Genomic DNA, 20,978 nt, shown 5'->3' with positions numbered 1-20,978 from the left:
TGGTGGTCTAGCAGGTTTTCAGGCAGGAGCGATCTTCCCACGCTCCTGCCCCATGCAGATCGCTTACAGGAAACGGCTCGAGAGACTACGGGAGCTCAAGGCAGCCATTTCCTGTGAGCGATCTGCACGGGGCAGAAGCTTGGGAAAATCGCTCCTGCCTGAAAACCCGCTAGACCACCAGGTAAGGCTTAAGGGGGGGGGGGGCTCTCAAGGCTTAAAATAGCCAGGAGAAGCGGGGGTTAGGGGCAGAACCAGCCCGAATATTATTCGCAGTTTTTTAATATTCGCGGGCCGGCTCTGCCCCGAACCCCCGCGAATACGGAGGGGGAAGTGTAGCTCTTTTGTGTATGTTTCTTAATCTAGCCGTGATTCTGTAAATGGCGCCTAAGCGTGATTGACATGCAGCCAGTGTCCTTTATGGAATTGGCCCCTGAGTATCTAGTCACCCATCAGACAATAGTTAGGGCAGATTGAGAATCCCTTGAGAATTCCAGACTCAGTGTAGCTGCTTTTGGAACACAAAAATCATGAGGAAAGCACAAAAGAAGCATAAACATACCCTTACCATAATGCAGATTTTCCAGTGTTAGGTGTGTATATCCTGGCTTTATAAAATTGGAACTTAGACATTTATGCAACATAAATGTCTAAATTCGGGGGGGGGGGGGGGGGTTGCATGTCTAAAAGGCCAATAGCCCTTCAAAATTATGCACCTTTCAAAAACATTTCATAAAACTACACTTCTCCCTCCAAATTCGTGGGTTTAGGACTCACGACTTTGGTTATTTGTGAGTTTCTAACCCTGACCCACCCCCGCCTCCTGGACCTCGCCACACTGTACCTGGTGGCCTAGAGGTGAAGCGGGGGTAGGAGCGATCTTCCTAGGCTCCTGCCCTGTGCAGAGCCATCAACAGAAATGGCTGCCGTGAGTTCCTATGATCTCATGAGACTACAGCGGGAACTCTCAGCAACCATTTTTGTTGATGGCTCTGCATGGGGCAGGAGAGTGGGAAGATCGCTCCTGCCCCGCTTCACCGCTAGGCCACCAGGTATAGTGTGGAAAGGTTCGGGAAGGAGGCAGGGGTGGGTCAGAGTCGGTCCTAAAAGTTGTTCATAATTTTTCCATATTTGCAGGCCAGCTCTTCCCCTAACCTCTGCAAATATGGAGGGAGAAGTGTAGTTTTATGAAATTATTTTGAAAGTGTTGAACTCTAAGGTACATAATGGGCTAGATGGGTCATTGATCTGACCTAGTAAGGCTGTGTTTATGGCAGTCCCTCATGATCACAACCTCTGGAAACTGGTGGCAGAAGGCAGGTGGTTTAGTATGAGGCAATTTCTCCAAATGGGCTAGTTTTGCACGGGATCCTACTGGAAGATTTGGCCAGTTTTGGAACTTCTCTCATCTGTCCACTCCCAGTTTGTGTGGTCTCTTGCTGGAGTAACAGAAAAACCAGCAAAGTAACTGGGTAGGAAAGGTATCCTCCTTCCTCAGTCTAACCAATGTTTAAGCAAGCTGGCTTTGGGGATTATTACGCCGGCCTCAGGCAAGGCACACTCGGAATGAGACACGGGCGTCAAATAGTTGCAAATGAAAAAAACCCTATTTAAACATTGACTTCAGCCGTGTTATTTATCGACTGGAAGTAATTGAAGTCATTTTATGGGGTCCATCAGCGCATTATCCTAGGATTTAATCTGTTGGCGTGATATTTATTGCAATTTCTGTGGAATACTTCGTATGCCTAATTCATTCATTACTGCTTTCATTATGCCTCTAATCTCATTTAAAAATGTGTTTGTCATCCCAAACTCCACAGTTTAACCTAAGGCGCTTGTAACGTAGGGAGAGGAAGCTGTGGCCTTTGCTCCAGGCAGTGTCTGGGAAGGATCTTTTCTCACCATATGGGCTTCTTTGTTTCACTAGTGAGCGCCCAGAGCTGTGGAACCTGTAAAACCAGGGACCAAGTGCCAGAACAGGGACCAGTCACACGATTTGTCTCTTCCCTCCCTTCCCCCGTCTGTCTTTTCTTCATTCGTGGTTGCAAAATGGATATTTTAACCTTTTCCAACTCCAGGGCTAATGAAGGCTGGGTAGTGGGAGTGAGAGGGAAGGCTGAGTGTGGGGGCTTGAAGCCAATATTTATTACTTTAGATGGCAGAATTGGTCCCTGTTGAGACAAAGGGAAATGCCCCTCTAGTTTAAAAATAAAATATATCCACGTCTGATTTTAGGTTTAATATTTGCCTTTACCAAATCCGAGCTTGGGTACACTTGATATTTCTGTGTCTCAGGCAGTGGAGGGTGAAGTCATATGGCCAAGGTCATGGGGAGCGTTGGTTGGAGAAATAGGATTTTGAACCCTGGCTTTTCTGGTCCTCAGTCTGAGGCTTCTTAACCACTAGATACAACAGCTCTTATTCTTGTCAGTTTTATCATTGCAAAACATGTGTTTAGAGCCCATCTGACAGTAGAAAAAAAAACCTGAAGCAATGCAACAGTTCTGAGAGAAAAAATAATTATGGTGAATTTTACAGGTTGCCACAGATGGATAGACAAGGGTATATAGGAGGCACAATTCCAGCCAATCCTCTGAGGACACTGACATGGAACAAAAGCCATTCTGAAGCTTCTGACGGTGTCTTTTTATAGCCAAGATGACACACTGCTCAGGTTTTTGAGTTATTGAGGGAGAGAAAGAGAGAGACTGTAGTAGGGTTTAAAGGCTGCCCACAGACAGCCCCCAGGGAACAATTCTGGGTAAAGTGAGGGGGATGAGTTTAATGCTGTATCTAGTACACGGAATTTTTCTATGTTGCATGTTGTTTCAGTGTGATTTTTATGGGTTACAGAGGCTGCCAAGTTAACCAGTTCCAGGAGGGAGATTTGACATGCCAGCCTTGGATCTGATTTCTCCTCCCCCCCCTCCAATCCTGGTCCATTATGGGTCCTACAACACTGATTCCAATGGGTAGAATCAGCACCTACAGATACCATACCTTTTTTTTTAGTTTATAAGTTCAAACTAGGACTGGCCAGAGAGAGCCAAGATGGCAGAAAGGTCAGATATTTATTTATTTATTTCTTCCATTTGTGTCATTACAGAGGAAGGGGGTTAGAAGAGGGTAGGGAGGACAATGGAGGGCAGGAAGATACAGGAGGAGAAGAGAATACAAAGTGATTAAGTGTCAAATAGGTGAGTTTTCAGTTTCTTCCCGAATTTTGTTTGGGTAGGTTCCGTCCTGGTCATTTCAGTAAGGTCATTCCAAATTTTTACGTCTAGAAAGGTGAGCATGGAGTGGAAAACATGTTTGTATTGCAGATTTTTTGTGGAAGGGAGATTTAGAAGTATTCTGTTGAGGGTTTTGCGGAAAGTAAACCATACTTTGGAGAAGAGCTGGATGAGAGGAGCCGCAGAGTTTCCGTAAAGTATACGGTGAATGATGCATAAAGTTTTGAAGGTTATTTGTGACGTGATGGGTAGCCAGTGCAGTTGCCTGATGAAGGCTATAATTGAGTCATATTTTCTCAGGTTGAAGATTAGTCTGACGGTGGTGTTTTGGATGAGTTGCATTTTGTAAATCAGAGTGATATTGATTCCCATGTAAATGGCGTTGCAGTAGTCAAGTTGTGGAAGTATCATCAGCTGTACAACTAAGGCAAAGTGGTGTTGGTGAAAGTATGGTCTGACTAGTCTTAGATGTCTAAAGGTTTAGAGGGATTTCTTTCAGAGACTGGAGATTTGTGGTTCTATGGTAAGTGTGGAATCCAGGATGCAACCTAGGATTTTGGAGGATTCTTCTACAGGTAGGGTCTTGATCGATCGAAGAGTAATGCTTGCTGGTGCCGTCTGTTGGGGTTTGTGGAAGTATAGAACTTTGGTTTTGGTTGTGTTTAATTTTAGTTTGTTGGGAACTAAGCTTTTGTTCCTGCACTGCGAAGGAGTTCACCCAGCCTAATTAGTTGTCCACAATATCGCTTTTTCCAGTTGTCATCCATAAGGTTCCCTAGTATATGATACTTGTCTGAACCCCTAAGGAAGGAATGTTTCTTCGAAACACAGACCGTGTCAGGTCTGGGTTCACCAACCTTTTTGGATACAAACTGTTTTATGTTCATATTAATTTTGTTTATTAAAGACTTGGCATCTTGTTCACCATTCCTGCAGTTTTTTCTTTGTTCTTCGTTCACCATATCACTGCAGTTCCATCGGCTGAGCCAGCTAGTCTGGGTGAGAAACCGATTGTTGAGGTTCCAGCTGGGTATGAAAGTGTTGGAACAGGTGCCTCTCGTGCTTTGGTGCCAGAGCTTGAAGTGACATTGAAGGCAACTGGAAGGGCAACTTCCTTGACCCCTAAATCTATGATTCAGAGATTGATCTAGTGACCCTTACTGTTCACCATTAAATAAGCCGGCTGAGATCACCCTGGACACTAAGGCCCAGGTCCTATAAACAACACCTGAAGTAAGGTGCCTGGATCAGTGCACTTAGCCAATATAGGTGCCTAACTTAATTTTCTAAATTGGCGCCATTAATTGAAGTGTCATTAAAAACAATTGCATATGATTTTAAAAAATGAATTAGCTAGTAGGTGCTTAAACTGGTAGGCATCTACCATTTTGAGGTAGGCGTCTACACTGAGACGCCTACCAGCAAGTAAGCAGGGTTAGGCGCAGATTCAGGGCAGATTTTGGGTGCCTGAGGATTCAATGCCTATTGAGAAAAAAAATGCTGAGAACTCCCAATCAAGGGAGAAACACAGTATTCATTCAACAATATGCTGCCCATTCAGTACTTCTGTTGAGACCCACTCGTCTTTAATGATGGAGGTTTTTTTATGCCAATGAAAGAAATTCAGTCAATTTTAGAAACATGGAAACATGATGGCAGATAAAGACCAAATGGTCCATCCGTAGCATCCACTATCTCCTCCGCTCCCTATTGGCTAAGGCTCTTAACATTTGCATCTCCTCTTCCTATAGGCTAAGGCTCTTTACACCTGCATTGTGAGGTCATAGAGCTTTATGGTTATAGATACATGAAGGCAAATAAAGGCCAAATGGCCCATCCAGTCTGCCCATCTGCAGTAACCATTATCTCTTTCTCTCTCCGAGAGATCCCACGTGCCTATCACAGGCTTTCTTGAATTCAGACACAGTCTCTGTCTCCACCACCTCTTCCGGGAGACTGTTCCACGCATCTATCACCCTTTATGTAAAAAAAAAAAAAAAAAAAAAGGGTGTTAATATACATTGCTTGGTAGCTTTGCTTCACCTCTGAACTTCTGAGGCTTTTTTTCCTCCATGTTTGGCAGATAGAGGTTTTGTTTATTAGTTTCAAGATTGCCAAGCAGGGCAGTCCCAGAGATACCATAGTTAATTGCTGGTTCATGGCATTCATTCCCAGAGTAATTCAGGGATAGGGTGCTGAAGAGACAGTGACTGGACTTAGATCTCAAGATTTTGCATAGGTCTGGGGCTGTTGCTGTAGTCACTGAACTCCATAAGTTTGGAAGGGATTGAAAATATGAGAAGTACCGTAGTTTCCCGGGGAGTTAAGGCGAGCCAGACTTGGTAGAGGTTTGAATAACCTGGAAGCACAAAGAAATAGGAAGAACCCGCCAAAGCAAAAACGAAAGAAGAAAGAGTAGCTTGACAAAAGAACCCGGCCTAAGCTTGCAAAGGAAGCACAGTTCCAGAGAATTGCAATAATAGCGAGTCCTTGGGCTGGTGTTTCTGTTATGGGCTTCAACTTTGTATTATGTCTTTTAGGAGAGCCAAATTGTAGCTTTCCAAATTCATAAGAAATGAATCGATTGTCTCGGAAGGTTGTTTCAGGACAAGTCGCATGTTGCATCTCTCTCTTGGTTGGCTACTGATTTCTCTTGACTGATTGCTTAAGTTTTGCTACTAACGCAGAAAGCAGGGCCTGTCAGAGTCCCAGTGACAAATTGGATTGAAGAATAATATATATGCAAAAAAACAAAACAAAAAAAAACCACCTCTGCGATTTCCTTTTCTGCCTTCTCCCTAAATTGAGAGAGGCTAGGAGGCAAGATCCCTCTGGAAAGGATATATTTTTTTGGGTAAACCATGCCTGCTAAATGTCAACATGAATCCTTTATTGCTTCATCAATATACATGACAATAAATAATTCCTTGTGTGGAACGCAAAGGCTGCAGCACAGATTAAGCCCAGGCAGAATCTCCCCTGTGTTCTGGTTCCAGGTCAAATTAATATGTCAGCGAATCGAATCAGTAGGTTATTAATGACTCTCCGGCTATTCTACTAGCAGTAGGACGGTATTAATATAGCTGTTCACTCAATTCCTGATGACGGGATTCCTAAATTATTTCTAATCATGTTTTTAGGGGGGACAGTTCAGAGAAGGGATCCCAGAGTCCTCTCCTTCCCTTTCCCCACTCCAAACATGCTTTAGGACTCAAGCTGTGCAGTTGGTGGACCTGGGTCTTCATTCGGGGATGGAAGGGACAAGGATTCATTGGATTCTACCGTGAAGACCTTTTTTCAGTGCTAGAGGCTATTTTTTGATTGGATGCTTTGGGTTGTAGCCCATGACCTTGTGGCTCCGCTCTTGGGCTCTTCCCTTGGCTACTCAATGCTTTGCTCTTGTTGCTATAAGCTGTCATAAAAATCTCAGGTTCATGACAAAGTTTGAAAGGTGATTTTAGAAAACTCTTTCAGCTTCCATTTCACTCGGGTAGAGTCCTGGATGAATGCATTTGTCATAGAGGGTCTCTGAAAGTAACATACGTATAGTAACATAATAATTGATGGCAGATAAAGACCTGAATGGTCCATCCAGTCTGCCCATTAATTATGCCTGTTAAAAATACATGATTAAATTAGGGTAACTTGTCTCTTCTTTGATTTTTCTGGGTCGTAGACTGTAAAGTCCACCCGGTATTGTCCTAGTTTCCAAATGCTGAAGTTGCCATCCAAGCTCACTCTAGCCTATCCAACCATCCTGTTTGCAGGATATCTACCATAAAGTCTGGCCAGTAACATCCTTATGGTACAAGTTAGTGGAGTTCGCATTGATGCCCTCCCCAGCCCATCCTACACCAAATCACCACATATGGGACACAGACCGGGTAAGTCTGTCCAGTACTGGCCTTAATTCTTTAATTTACATTCTTCGTTTTCCAATTAGAGATTCTCTATGTTTATCCCATGCTTTCTTGAATTCCATCATCGTTTTCCTCTCCACCACTTCCCTCGGGAGGGCATTCTAAGCATGTACCACCCTTTCCATGAAGAAGAATTTCCTATCATTGCTCCTGAGTCCTCCTCCCTGCAACCTCAAATTATGCCCTCTAGTTTTACCATTTTCTCTTCTCTGGAAAAGATTTGGTTCTATATTAATCCTAGTAGCTGATCTGGCCAGTGGCCAAGTAGTAACTCTTGGAAAGATAGGTGCATCGTGACAGGATGTTCAGCTGCTTATGTAGCATAAGAGCAGGAAACAAAGGGATGCTTTCACTTAGCCTACCGCAGGTTAAAAAGGGGGACATTCTCTGGTGTTTCGCAGTAGTTGTGGGATTGGCGGGTGGAGGGTGTAGAGATGGATTCTGCACACAGCGCCATTATAGGCGGCCATCTACAAAAATGGTACCATTCACCTGTCAATCAGGCTACGGCACCATTTTCAGAATCCAATAATGGGCTCGATTCTCAACCCAAAGCACTTAAGTCCAGTTCAGCGTTGATTAAGCATCATTGGAAATTTTTTTTTTTTCTTTAATTGAAATAATTTGATGCATAAGAAATACAGTGTAAGAACAAAATCCTGAAAAAGAATCCTATTGACAACCCAGAAATCCTCTGCAAAAAGCAGTTGCCCCCTTTGCGCTGCTGAAACTGAGGGGGTAGACGTTATCTACAGTAAAATCCTTCTCTGTCCAGGCTCAAAGGGCAACATCGATAGGGCTTGTAAAAATGGCTTCCATGTCTCTCATCTTTCCTTGTATGGAAAAGATCGTGAAAACTGTAAGTGCACTTATCCCAAAGTTGTTGGGTTCCCTGAAAAGTTCCTTCGAAAGGTAATGTCCTCGGATAGGGGCCACTAAATTTTGTTTTGCTCATTCTTAATCTTATAATCGCCTGTGAATAGCCCTTTCCTTGGCTACTCCAGACCTCACCAAAATGTTCCCCTTTTCTCTAACACCCCCTTTCCCTGAGCCTCGAGTGAGTCAAGTTTTACGTTTGCCTTAAAATGTTACTATGTCCCCTCTTTTTTAGTAATGTACATCGCTTAGAAATTTTTTTTATAAGCGCTTGAATCAAATTTTAAATAAACTTGAAACTTGTGTATGGAAGGTTCAACAGGAGACCTCAAGGAGGAGGGGAAGGATTGTAGAGTTTGATTTGCCTGGGGAGGCAGTGTCCAAATGCTAGAGGAACTTTTTGACTCCTGCATCAGGTTATCTCCTTTGGCAAGAGATGAATGTTTCTAAAATCTAACGAATACAAGGGTTTAATTGAGGCCGTAATCACTAGCTATGATACTTTCCCGGTGAAAAGCCCACCATGGGGTGTCAGCACTGTGGCTTTCTTGTTTACATAATCTAATGGGAAAACAGAGCCAGAAACTGCCTATGTCCTTCTCAGGCACTTAACACCAGACAAGAAAAGGAGGCAGAAAGAAAAGAAGAATCCACTTTAGGTTCCCATTAAAATTTGAGAATTACAAAACCGTGCTGAATTGGCAGAGTTTCTGAATATTCTTGAACTCCACCTCATCGCTAGTGTCTAGGCTGGAAAGTTCTGAGACTAATTAAATGCTTCCCTTTCATTTCCCACTCAGAAATGTGTTTCTTTGATTCAGAAAATCTGGAGCACTGGTGACAGCCAACCTTCTAGGATAATCTTCCTTTTAAAGAAACATATTAGCATATTCAACCAGAAAGTCTTGTTAGCAGCAACTTTGAAGGACTAATCGTACACCATCGACGTGGTACGTGCCTAGTTTCACACTTGGAAAATTAAGTGACATAAAACTAAATTTTAAAAAGAGCACATTAACACCATAATTTCCAGAAGTGTCATGGACGCTGCCCAGAGGTCCCATGCTGAGCTGGTCTTGCATTTCAGAATACGATTTCACATATGTGATCCTACCAGAGTCTGAATACCTAGAGCTGGAATGTATTTTAGGGATGTGCATTAGAAAATGACATGGGGACAAATTTGTCCCTGTCCCTGCAGGTTTTGTCGCTGTTCCTGTCCCATTCCTGTAAGCTCTGCCTTAACCACACAAAGCCTCGAACACTTATGATTTTAAAGCGTTTGAGGCTTGTGCAGATGAGGGCGGAGCTTAGGCATTGGTGGAATGAGGCATTATGACATCACAATCGGAGTTCTAGAATGTTGCCACTTAGGATTTTAAAGCGTTTGAGGCTTGTGCAGATGAGGGCGGAGCTTAGGCATTGGTGGAATGAGGCATTATGACATCACACTCTGAGCTCTAGAATGTTGGACAAAGGATAGAGCTTGCGGGAATGGGGCAGGGACTGGAAAAGAACTCGTGGGGACGGGAAAATGAGTTCTTGTGGGGACGGGGAACAATTTGTCCCCGTGCCATTCTCTAATGTGCATCTAATGGGAAAGTGGTCGTAGCTGACAAGGCTGGTTAGTTTTTGGACACCTCAGCCTGACCTGGGAGAGTCAGTTGCGGGTCATCAGTTTTCATTTGGAATTCCAGGTCACCAGCATCGAGTGATGTGCATGAGAAGCCTTGGATGCCGCTTTTGTGCAAAAGATAATGATTTTTTTTTTATGATGCAGTCCCTAAAGTACCATACCGTGCACAGACATGGAATAATGGGTTGAATTTCTCTTGACGGGAGCGAACAATCTTTCACCTTTAATGCTTCTAAGGTTTTTTCCTTCTTCTTATGAGCTGTTATTATTTCAGCAGAAGGTGCTTGAAGTTTCCAAGAATGGAAAACACTCGTTGAAAAGTTCATCAATTCTCTGCCTCTGTTCACTGAGTGATATAAAGCTTTAATTACAGCGAATTACTAAGTAACAACTGTTTTCTCCAGAGTCATTAAAAATAGATTTCCTGTTTGAACTGCAGTGGCCCCGGTAGAGTCCCCCGGGCAGCCTGGCAGTTCATGCGGATGCCCTGCGAGTTAGCGTCAAGGGCACAGGCCAGCCACGGCATCGGTGCCCCTGTGAAATTGTGGAAGCGTTGGTGCTTTGGCTTGCAATGTTCTTCCATCTCTTTATCTGCTGAAAAGGGATCTTCTCCCCCAACACGTCCCCTTCTAAAATAAAATTAAGGAGAATCGAAAGTCAGCATTGATAAGAAACAGAAAAGCAGGGCAGATTAGGCAGCCCTGAGAAAACGGTAATGATTCTATATCATTTAATTACTGGGAACCAAATGAATAATTAGTTGCACGTAGAAGGCAGGAGCATGAGAACAGGTAGGGGAGGCGATGCGGCAAGGCAAAACCAGCCACAGGAAATGTGGGGTCCAGTAGCCAGGGCCGCTGCAGACTGTTATTAAGCGTTCTATGTGACCTGTCAGTCTTGCCCTCACCCCGAAGTAGCTTTCAGGCACTAGCCACCCCCAACTTTTTTTTATTTTTTTATATATAATTAAAGAATCATGATTATCCCAATACCAGTAAGATTTGTTGTAATAAATGAATAATCTTATAAATTAAAAAAAAGGGCAATCTTATATAAGTTATCCTGTGTTGGACTGGGAGCCAATGGGCTTTTTTCAAAAGAGGAGTAGCGTGTTCATCTTTTCCAGACTTTGTAATCATTTTGATGGTAGTGTTTTGTATTAACCGTAAGAGCCTGATATCTTTCTGACAGATTCCCTGATATAAGGAGTTACAATAATCTATTTTCGAGATGATAAGTGAATGAATTAAAATATTAATTGATGTTGGTTCCAGGATTTTTGCCAGAGATTTAATCATTTTGAGTCTATAAAAGCAGCAGCTTCTTACCACAGAACCTGTTTGTGAACGAAAGTTGAGTCGGTTGTCTATAGTTACAGCTGAGATTTTAATCATGTCGACAGATTTGATTGGAATGTTATTAATACGTATTGTAGATGTAATTTTAATATTATCTTTCCATGGGACAAAGAGACTATTGGTTTTAGGAATATTAAGAGATAACATATTTGTTTTTAATCAGTCGTTAATACGGTCAAGTTTCAGATTTATAGCAAAGAGGTTTAGAATTGGGGACACGGTCGGGAGATGGGTGTGGGCCTTACGCATGTTTCATTCAGAATGAGCATCCCCGCCACACCTACGAGACCACAGTTATGCCGAGTCACGGCTGGTGGATCTGCACATGTATGGCTGCCACTAGTCTTCTATAATAGAATCTGGCCACCCAGATGCCTTCAAAAAAATAGATTCTCAGTGCAGTTTACAAAATATAATTAATAGTCGCTGAAAAGAAGAAATTGTAGCAGAATAGGGGGAATGGATGAGGTAGGAGAGGAGAAGGAAGCAAAAGAAATAGAGGAAAGGGGACTTGTCTACTTCCTTTTTGTTGCTTTGCCATTTCAAAGCTGACATTCAAAGTGGTGGACCCTGGAGGATTAAGTGACTTTCCCAGGGTCACAAGGAGCAGGACCGAGATTTAATCTCACAACCTCTGGATGCAGAGGCACAGCCCAGTAGCCCACTTATAGAAATGCCCCCTAATGCTATCTTAAATAGCATGGTGAAGGTATGAGATGGCCCATCCGCAGCATCCACTATCTCCTCCTCTCCCTAAGAGATCCCACGTGCCTGTCCCACACTTTCAGACACAGGTGCAACGTAGTGGGCAAAGGCACTGTGCCCAACGCTTTGACGCAGGACCTCCCGTAATTTTGCCACTCTTATCTTCGCTATATAGGCATCTATCTTTGCATAGTAAACTGCTACAACCGCATTATCCAATCTCTTGCACAGTATCTTACTCTTTTTAAGTCTCTCGCACCGTATTTTCATTGTATAAATATCGCTGCTGTAGATGTACAGACTCCTGCACTATAATTCTGCTTTGTTTTCCGCTGTATTAATACCTATGCTGAATATGTACAGTCCCTGCATTGTAATTTGCTCTCAACTGCATAGTACATCCCCTTGCATTGTATCTTCGCTGTGTATGTACAGTCTCTTACATTGTAAACCGCTCTGAACTGTTTGTGGTATTGCGGTATACAAAAATAAAGTTATTATTATTATTATTATTATTATACCCCAAGGAGACCTCAGTGGTGACAGAGGACCTTAGATTAGGACCTGTAACAGCAATGATGGCAAAAAAAGTCCCAAACCCAGAAAGATTTCCCCACCTCCGACAAACTGCCAGAAGAATTACTGAGAACAGGCTGGTCGGTGTAAAGCCACTTGAGTCGGAAACTTCTATAAATCTGAATAATTAAGAGCAAGCTTAATATTAATGGGGAGAATATGTTTCTAGCACAGTAATAAAGAAGAGTGCATCCGAGCTGGGAAAAGAAAATGAATATTTAGCAGTGGAGAAGCAGGAAAATGATCCTTTTTGCCCAGGTGTATGAGAATGCCAAGGCCAGGCCTTACAAGATGAATTGTGGTGCAACACTGAATATTGGCCCTACAGAAAGGATGGTAGAAGCGTAGAATAGTCTCCCAGTATTAGTGTGTGGCGCAGTGGTTCGAGCTACAGCCTCGGCCCCCTGAGGTTGTGGGTTCAAATCCCATGTTGTTCCTCGTGACCTTGGGCAAGTCACTTAATCCCCCCATTGCCCCAGGTACATTAGATAGAGTGTGAGCCCACAGGGACAAATGCTTGAGTGCCTGAATGTAAACCACTTAGATTATAAGTGGTAGATAAATACCCCAAAATAAATAGCAGAACTCTGTTTTCCTGGGAATAAGATTTCTATACATCAGACTGTAACCGCTTGGGGGGGGGGGGGCAGACTTCTTTCTACAGTCCTGCCTTCATATTTCTTAAATGACTTTGTATGTTCAGTAGCCTTTGATTGGTCCAAGCAGGCATATGAGTTTGTATTTTGTGTGTGTGTTTTATGTGTTGTGTATGTGTGTCTTGTGTTGTGTGTGTGTTTTGTGTGTTGTATGTGTTTTACGATATGTGTGTGTGTTTTATGGTGTGTGTTTTATGATGTGTGTGTGTTTTTGTGTGTTTTATGATGTGTGTTTGTGTGATGTCTAAAATACAAGCTGACCCCAGTTTGCCTCATCTCCTCTCTGTAGACATTTGGGGGTTCTTTTACCCAGCTGCAAAGCTGAAGGGCTTACCGCAGGGTGCGCCCAGGTGTCCTTTGGTGAATTCCAGATTATCATGTGTACACTGCGTGCTCAAAAAAATCCTTTAATTTTTCATGTGGAAGGGGCATGTCGGGGAAGGGGGTGTGATCAGTGGGTGCTTCTGTGGTAATCAGTGCAACTACAGAAAAATGACACCAGCTGCGCCTCAATTATGCATAGGTGCCATTAGCAGAATCACGGCGACTGCCACCTAAGAAAAAACTTAGGTCTGCGTTTTTGGGAGAATCACGCCCAGGGATGCCTAAATAGTGGTAGCTCAAGGACTCGGCATACGGTATGGTGTTATTTATGGCTACCTTGGTTATTAATTCTGTGTATATTTAATTGCTGTATATTTCTTTGTTAGTTTTATGTTTTTACTCTATAATTTGTGTGTTTGTTGTATACCTCATAGTTTCCTTTTGGCTATAGAGCAGTTTTATAAAATTTGTTTTTAAATTCAATTCAGGGACAGCGCTGCTATGGGGATAATTACAAGGAGACAGGGCAGCTTCTACAGTCCTGTGTGCAATGCCGAGGAAGCTCCGAGCGGCCCAGGAAGCCAGAAAATCAGTTTTGGGGAGGCCCAGGCTTCTCGTTGTATTGGGCCGTGTTAATCCTGCAGCCCTCCTTTGTGAAAGTGGTCTTTGTGGAGACAGACACTGATCCCATTCAACCGCTCAGCTCTCAGCTGTTGAGAGCCAGCCTCTTGTTTTGACGGATGAAGCGCACACAGTTTTCGGCCAGATGCCGGCATCACTCACCAGGGTTAGAAATATGGAGGGGGAAGGGGAGAAGCAGACAGCTCTGTGCTTTGACAGTGGGGGTAAGGGGAAGGGAGGGGAGGGAGTCCATAGGTTGCTATAATGGATATGCCACAGTGGACCACAAGCATCTCAATCAGAGAAGCAGACTGCAGAGGGCACCCCCTGGCCCATCTTTCAGCAGGCTCTTTACTCACAGCCTGGAAAAGTCACCTGCCGGCCATCTTTTTTATGAAGCGCTTATGCCCGGGGAGAGCAGCTCCACTGTTTTCGTCAGGTGGCAGAGCCGTGCTTGGTTGTCTCACTGTCAAAAGTGCAAATCTGAAGCGGTGCATGCTGCTGGGGGGCACAGTAGAACCAGCTGGCGATGTTTGACTGTGTGTTTCATGGGGGCTTCCTCCTTCCCCCGTCTTCTATTTCGAAATAGTCTCTGCCCATTTCTGGAAATGGAAAGGAAGAAGTAATGAGTTGGGTTTATTTAAAGCATTGGGTAGAGAGTGAGAGAACTGTAAACCACCCATGAAGCTCTGATAAAACAGTGGGGGTTGGGGGGCATCTTCCTGGCTGATCATAATGCTGAAACTTCAGACCAGTATGCCAAAAGAGCAAACAGACTGTTAGGGGTCTTTTGATAGTGAACGGAGAGCAAAACTGGCATTAAGTTTCTGTATAGGACCCTGGTACGACTGCGCCTGGAGTCACCCCATCTCAAAAATTAGAATAGAACTAGAAAAGGTGGCGAGAAGGGTAACAGAGCTCATCCTTATGAAAAGAAGCGAAATAGGTTGGGGCTTTTCAGCTTAACACAGAAACATAGAACTTGACAGCAGAAAAGGGCCACGGCCCATCTAGTCTGTCCATACTAATGGCCCACCCCCTAACTACCTCCATGAAGAGATCCCACATGCCAATCCCATCTTTTCTTAAAATCTGGCACGCTGCTGGCCTCAATGACCTGTTGTGGAAGATTATTCCAGCGGTCAACCACCCTTTCGGTGAAGAAATATTTTCTGGTGTCGCCATGAAATTTCCCACCCCTGATTTTCAACGGATGCCCTCTTGATGCCATGGGTCCTTTAAGGAAAAAGAGATCCTCTTCCACCTCGATACGGCCCGTGACATATTTGAACATCTCGATCATGTCTCCCCTCTCTCTGCGTTCCTCGAGTGAGTATAGCTGCAACTTACCCAGTCGTTCCTCATACGGGAGATCCTTGAGACCTGAGACCATCCTGGTAGCCATTCGCTGAACCGACTCAACTCTACGCACATCTTTTTGATAATGCGGCCTCCAGAATTGTACACAGTATTCCAGATGGGGTCTCACCATGGATCTGTACAACGGCATTATGACCTCGGTCTTATGGCTGACGAAACCTCTACAGATACAGCCCATGATTTGTCTAGCCCTGGATGAAGCTTTCTCCACTTGATTGGCAGTCTTCATGTCTTCGCTAATGATCACCCCCAAGTCACGTTCTGCTACAGTCCTTGCTAGGATCTCACCATTTAGGGTGTAAGTCCTGCATGGATTTTTGCCGCCAAGGTGCATGACCTTGCATTTTTTGGCATTGAAACTTAGTTGCCAAGTCTTTGACCAATGCTCCAGCATTGACCACAAAAGACAGCTGAGAGGAGATATGATAACATCATGATTGGGGTGGAACAGTGGCAGTCTGTCTTTATGTCCATATTTACGTTATTGGGATTTATCTTTTAGAAGAAATTATTGCAAGATGATGTAAAGTTGAGCATAAGCAATAAACAATTACAGCAGTGAACATAATCAAATGATAGCTAGGTACTTGAGACCTGGTTGGCCACTGTTAGAAACAGGATACTGGGCTCGATGGACCAGTACAGCAATTCTTATGTTCTTAATACTTACAGTATGCTACATTACAATGTCATTATGCTAGAGTGGGCCAGGGAAAACCTTGTAGGCCTGGAAAACCCTGGTCTACATTTTCAGCACCTACGTTTACTGGAGGCGTGATTCTTTGACCATTGCCTTCACGTGATTGGTGGCTACTTTTAAGGCGACAGCTGACAACGGTGACAGTTAGAGAATCTGGGCCAGACTGTTCTATAAGTTTTCCTAGAAATGGGATGTTGGGTTCTGGCCGCTAACCGTTCAAGTTTGCCCTGATCAAGGTTATTGTTCTTTAGCAAAGGATGTGCCGTTGCCCTTTATAATGCTGAGTTCTCCAGTAGAAAGAGAGAACAGAAAATGCAGACGCATCTGGTACCTGTGGCTGTCGGCCATGAGGAGGAGGGCGTGAAGAGTCAGCTCGCATCTGGATTGCGATCGGCCCTGCCTTCAGTCCTGGTCCCGCTAAACTGGCTGACCATGAAGAAACCAGACCCCGCGGGGGCCTTCTCTCTTGCCAAGTCACCCTAGGCTCTGCCAGTCTCGATACTGCTCCCGTCTGGTTACGTCCTAATTTTGAGGGGCTCGATCAAGACTGGCAAGGTAAAGCAGCTAGTTGGTTGAAGGCTTCTTACATGTCAGTCTCAGCTGCATCGCGCTGACATTATGAGCTTCATTCTGTCATTTGAATGCTTGAATCTCGGGTTTGCCATTTGTATTGTGCTGATGTGTTTATCCTGTCTGTGTTATTTGAATGTTCTAATATGTTTCCTATTAAGGGTTTTCATTTGTTTTGTGCTGATATTGTAAATAGCATATCTGTGTTATATGCTACAAGATGGTAAAGGGGATGGAACTCCTCTCGTATGAGGAAAGACCAAAACGGTTAGGGCTCTTCAGTTTGGAAAAGAGACGGCTGAGGGGAGATAGGAGTGAAGTCTACAAAATCCTGAGTGGAGTAGAACGGGTACAAGTGGATCGATTTTTCACTCCGTCAAAAAATTACAAAGATTAGGGGACACTCGATGAAGTTACAGGGAAATACTTTTAAAACCAATAGGAGGAATTTTTTTTTTCACTCGGAGAATAGTTAAGCTCTGGAACGTGTTGCCAGAGGTTGTGGTAAGAGCGGAAAGTGTAGCTGGTTTTAAGAAAGGTTTGGACAAATTCCTGGAGGAAAAGTCCATAGTCTGTGATTGAGAAAGACGTGGGGGAAGCCACTGCATGAAATGTTGCTACACTTTGGGACTCCGGAATCTTGCAATTATTTGGGATTCTGTTTGGTATGTTGCTACTATTTGGGTTTTTGCCAGGTATTGGCCACCGTGAAGACAGGATACTGGGCTAGATGGACCCAGTAAGGCTATTCTTAGGTTCTTATATTTGTATCCGCTGACATCTATTATTATATTGCTATGAGCGTACTGTACTATTTTGATGTGAATATTTCTGACACTTTATCATGTAATTGCTATTATTAGGATTTACTTTGCCTGTCTCAAGTTTACCTCGCTAATTAATTTAATTTAGTCATTTTACTATTGTTGTTAACAAAACTAATTTTTTTGGGTCACATTGTAGATTCTACACTTCCAGGGTGAATTTGTTTATGAAAGCAGTTAATAAATACCAATTCCAATGGTTCAACTCTGAACTATTAAAAATGAAACAATTAGTAAGACGACTAGAAAGGGAGAAACATCAGACCGGAACAATTGGAGATCCAACATAAAGAGCTACAAACAATTGATAAAAGAAAAACGAAAAGCATTCTATTCATCCAAAATGAACACATCGAAAGGAATCAACACAAAAGAACCGTTCAACTTGGTTTCAAATTTATTTGACACCACACGCCACACTCAATCCATGCACGATACGAAACTACCGTCAGCAAACGATCTAGCACAGCATTTTGATTCAAAAATTATAAATCTAAGAAACAACTGTTCGACAAACAAAATATGTGCACAACAAATAGCCAACATACACGGAAATGAAATACCAGCGGATATGATTTGGAACTCCTTTCAAGATCTAGAATGGAATAATTACACTAAATCACACTGCATTCTGGATTCCTGTCCCCTGACATTATGAAAGCAGCCCCATTAGACTTTAAACTAACATTGTGGAACTATCTGACCGATAATTTTAAAAATGGAAAATTCCTAACTAATAACGGTCACGTTATAATTACCCCAATTCCAAAAAATCGTAAACAATCCCTAGCATCAGTAACCAACTATAGACCAGTAGCATCCATTCCACTCTTCATAAAATTCATGGAAGGTCTGGTACATACCCAGTTGATGGATTACCTTGATCAGTTCTCTCTTTTACATTAAACCCGATCTGGCTTCAGGCCTCTGTTTAGCACCGAGACAGTGATTGCAGCGACCCTGGATTATTTATGTTCCTTATTTAGCAAGGGCCATAACGCCCTGATCATGCAATTTGACATGAGTTCGGCCTTTGACTTGGTGGATCATGAGAAATTGTTACAATGCTTAGACACAATTGTCATCAGAGATGAGGTATTCGACTGGTTCCGAGGTTTCTTATCAAGTACGTTTCAATTACAACCTCTCTAATACCTGGAGAAACCCATCTGGCGTTCCACAGGGGTCACCATTATCCCCACTGCTCTTCAATGTTTACATGTCATCACTAGGCGTGCAACTGGCCCAGCGGGGTATAAAATTATTCAGTTACGCAGATGACTTTACAATCATTATCCCAATCACTACTTCTCTCTCTGAAGCTAACCCCATGGCAACAGAAGTACTAAACTTGATGGAACAATGGACAACAGAATTCAGACTGAAGCTTAATTCAGAAAAAACTAAATTCTTCGTAGTCTCGCCACACCCACTTGTCACTACGACATCACTAAACATTAACAAACTCAGAAGTCACACTGATTTGCAGTAAATTTCATTATTATGTTATTATTATTCGAAATATAGGAGAACTTTTTGTTTTCAAAATTGATATTATTTTTTCCCTCACTGTATACCTATGTTTTGAATTTGTAAAAATCATATTTTATTTTTCCAATAAAGAAGGGTTCGGTGAACACGCATATGACACTGGTGGGGTTCAGTACCTCCAACAAGGTTAAGAACCACTGAGCTAGTGGCTGGGTCACTCTGATATGAATATGTTCCTCTTAATTTGATGTTCCTAGTTTTTAAAAGACTAAGTTTAATATTTTCGAATGTCTAACAGTCTTGTGACTGATTTTCTGTTGCTTCTCAGGTGTGGCGGGTCCCGGTCGAGACTTGTGAGCAGTATACATCCTGCAGAGAATGCCTGAGCTCGGGAGACCCGCACTGCGGCTGGTGTGTGCTTCACAACATGTGAGTCCTTCATTATTCGCTTCACACCTGCATGGAATGAATTACAGTCAAGTTCCCTGCTGCAGCTGACATGATTTTATGTATAATAAAACCAGTGGCATATTAACAACCAGGTACTTAAAATAGAACAGCATGCCCTGTGTACCCTGTAACATTTCAAATGCCCACACAACACATGCCCTCAAGCTGCTAATAGCTATGGCTTTCCCTAGTTGTCCTATGGGGGGGGGGGGGAAGGGGAGGGAAAATCTTGAAGCACCCAAGCTTTACTATACTAACCTAGTCTTACATATGAGTAAGAATAGCCATACTGGGTCAGACCAGTATCCTGTTTCCACAGTGGACAATCCAGGTCCCTAGTGCCTGGCAAAACCCCAAATAGTAGCAACATTCCTTGCTACAGATCCCAGAGCAAGCATTGGCTTCCCCCATATCTGTCTCGATAGCAGACTATGGACTTTTCCTCCAGGAACTTGTCCAAACCTTTTTTTAAACTCAGACACACTCACTGCTGTTACCACATCCAGTACTGTCCCATATTAATGAGGTTTACTGCAGTTCTTCCACTGGACCTCATGCTCCGGCTATTTTGTAGGTGGCCGAATGATGGAGTTAGCATTTAATCCAGTTAAGTGCTGATATTCAGCAGTCAATCGGACAAATAGTTCTATCTTTATCCAGTTTGACTTAACTATTTAAGTTCCAAATATTGCGCTTAACTGGATAAGTTTAATCTAGATAGTCAATGCTGGTGCCCGGACAAAAAAACAACAACGCTAACTACCGCTGGCTGACTACTTACCCCTAAGTGTGTCTGGATAAAGATAGCATGCAGAGTTTATCTGAAAGGTTCCTGATGGTGGTCTGCATGGAGAAGGTTGGAGTTTGAACGGTTTGCAGCATGAGCTGTTGATTGAGATGAGCCAGAGTGGTGAGTTTGAGGAATGGCTTCTGGGTGGAGGTGGTAGAGATGAAGACGGTATCAGAATTCAAGAAATCTGGGGACAGGCACAGAGTGCAAATTCACTTCGATTGTATTGACTTTGTCCTGTAGCCATGTAGCCTGGCGTTTTTCTGCAGGGAGGGTTCCGAACGAATCCTCCACAGGGTTTCAGGATCTGGAAGTGAACTTTGCTGGGTTTTCTTGGGCCTGTGCCAGAGCAGAATGATGGAGAGTGCTGGAAAGGTCCTGAAAAGGGCTCAGCCTGCTTCCTGTGAGAAGTGAAAGATTCAATGCTGCTTTTCCGGCTCTGGCTTAGAATTCAGGAAGCTCTCGGCAGCTGAGTGGCCTAGCACACCTACAGACCTGCCAACCTGCGTCTAAATGCAAAGCAGGGAAGGAAGGAAGGGGACGGGGTGTATTTTATTGAAGAAATGTATGTGGCCTTTGAGTAAGTCCTTGTCATCTCCCTGAGGACACCATTTACCTAAACCTTTCATTTGTATAAGCTGAACTGTAGGTGACAAAGTGTGTAAATGACAGTTTTTGCTGCTAGTGTGTGATTGAGCCTGATTTTGGGTTCTATGGAAGTCTGGGCTTTTGAAGAACACATTTTCTCAGTTGGGTTACTAAGTTTTTTTTATTTTTCTGTTCTGTTTTGCTCGACTTTATGAAATTGCCGACGATAGTAAATGGAGCTCTTAAGAGTATCGGTTTTGAGGCTCATTTCGATTGATGA

General features: G+C 43.3%; 1 protein-coding gene across 6 annotated transcripts in view; it reads left to right on the top strand.

Moving 5' to 3' along the window:
- The window catches only part of PLXNA2 (plexin A2), a 742,509-nt gene that overhangs the window by 558,067 nt on the left and 163,464 nt on the right, over positions 1-20,978 (top strand). For all 6 annotated transcript variants that reach the window (XM_033917847.1, XM_033917849.1, XM_033917848.1 and 3 more), the window contains one exon: positions 19,199-19,299. In XM_033917847.1, coding sequence (XP_033773738.1) covers positions 19,199-19,299 — 101 coding nt within the window. The remainder of the gene's footprint in view (positions 1-19,198; positions 19,300-20,978) is intronic.

The sequence above is a fragment of the Geotrypetes seraphini genome, chromosome 13 (assembly GCF_902459505.1).
Source record: "Geotrypetes seraphini chromosome 13, aGeoSer1.1, whole genome shotgun sequence".
NCBI classification, from domain to species: Eukaryota; Metazoa; Chordata; class Amphibia; order Gymnophiona; family Dermophiidae; genus Geotrypetes; species Geotrypetes seraphini.
The sequence above is the reverse complement of the archived record's forward strand: the minus strand, read 5'-3'. Positions and strand labels throughout refer to the sequence as shown.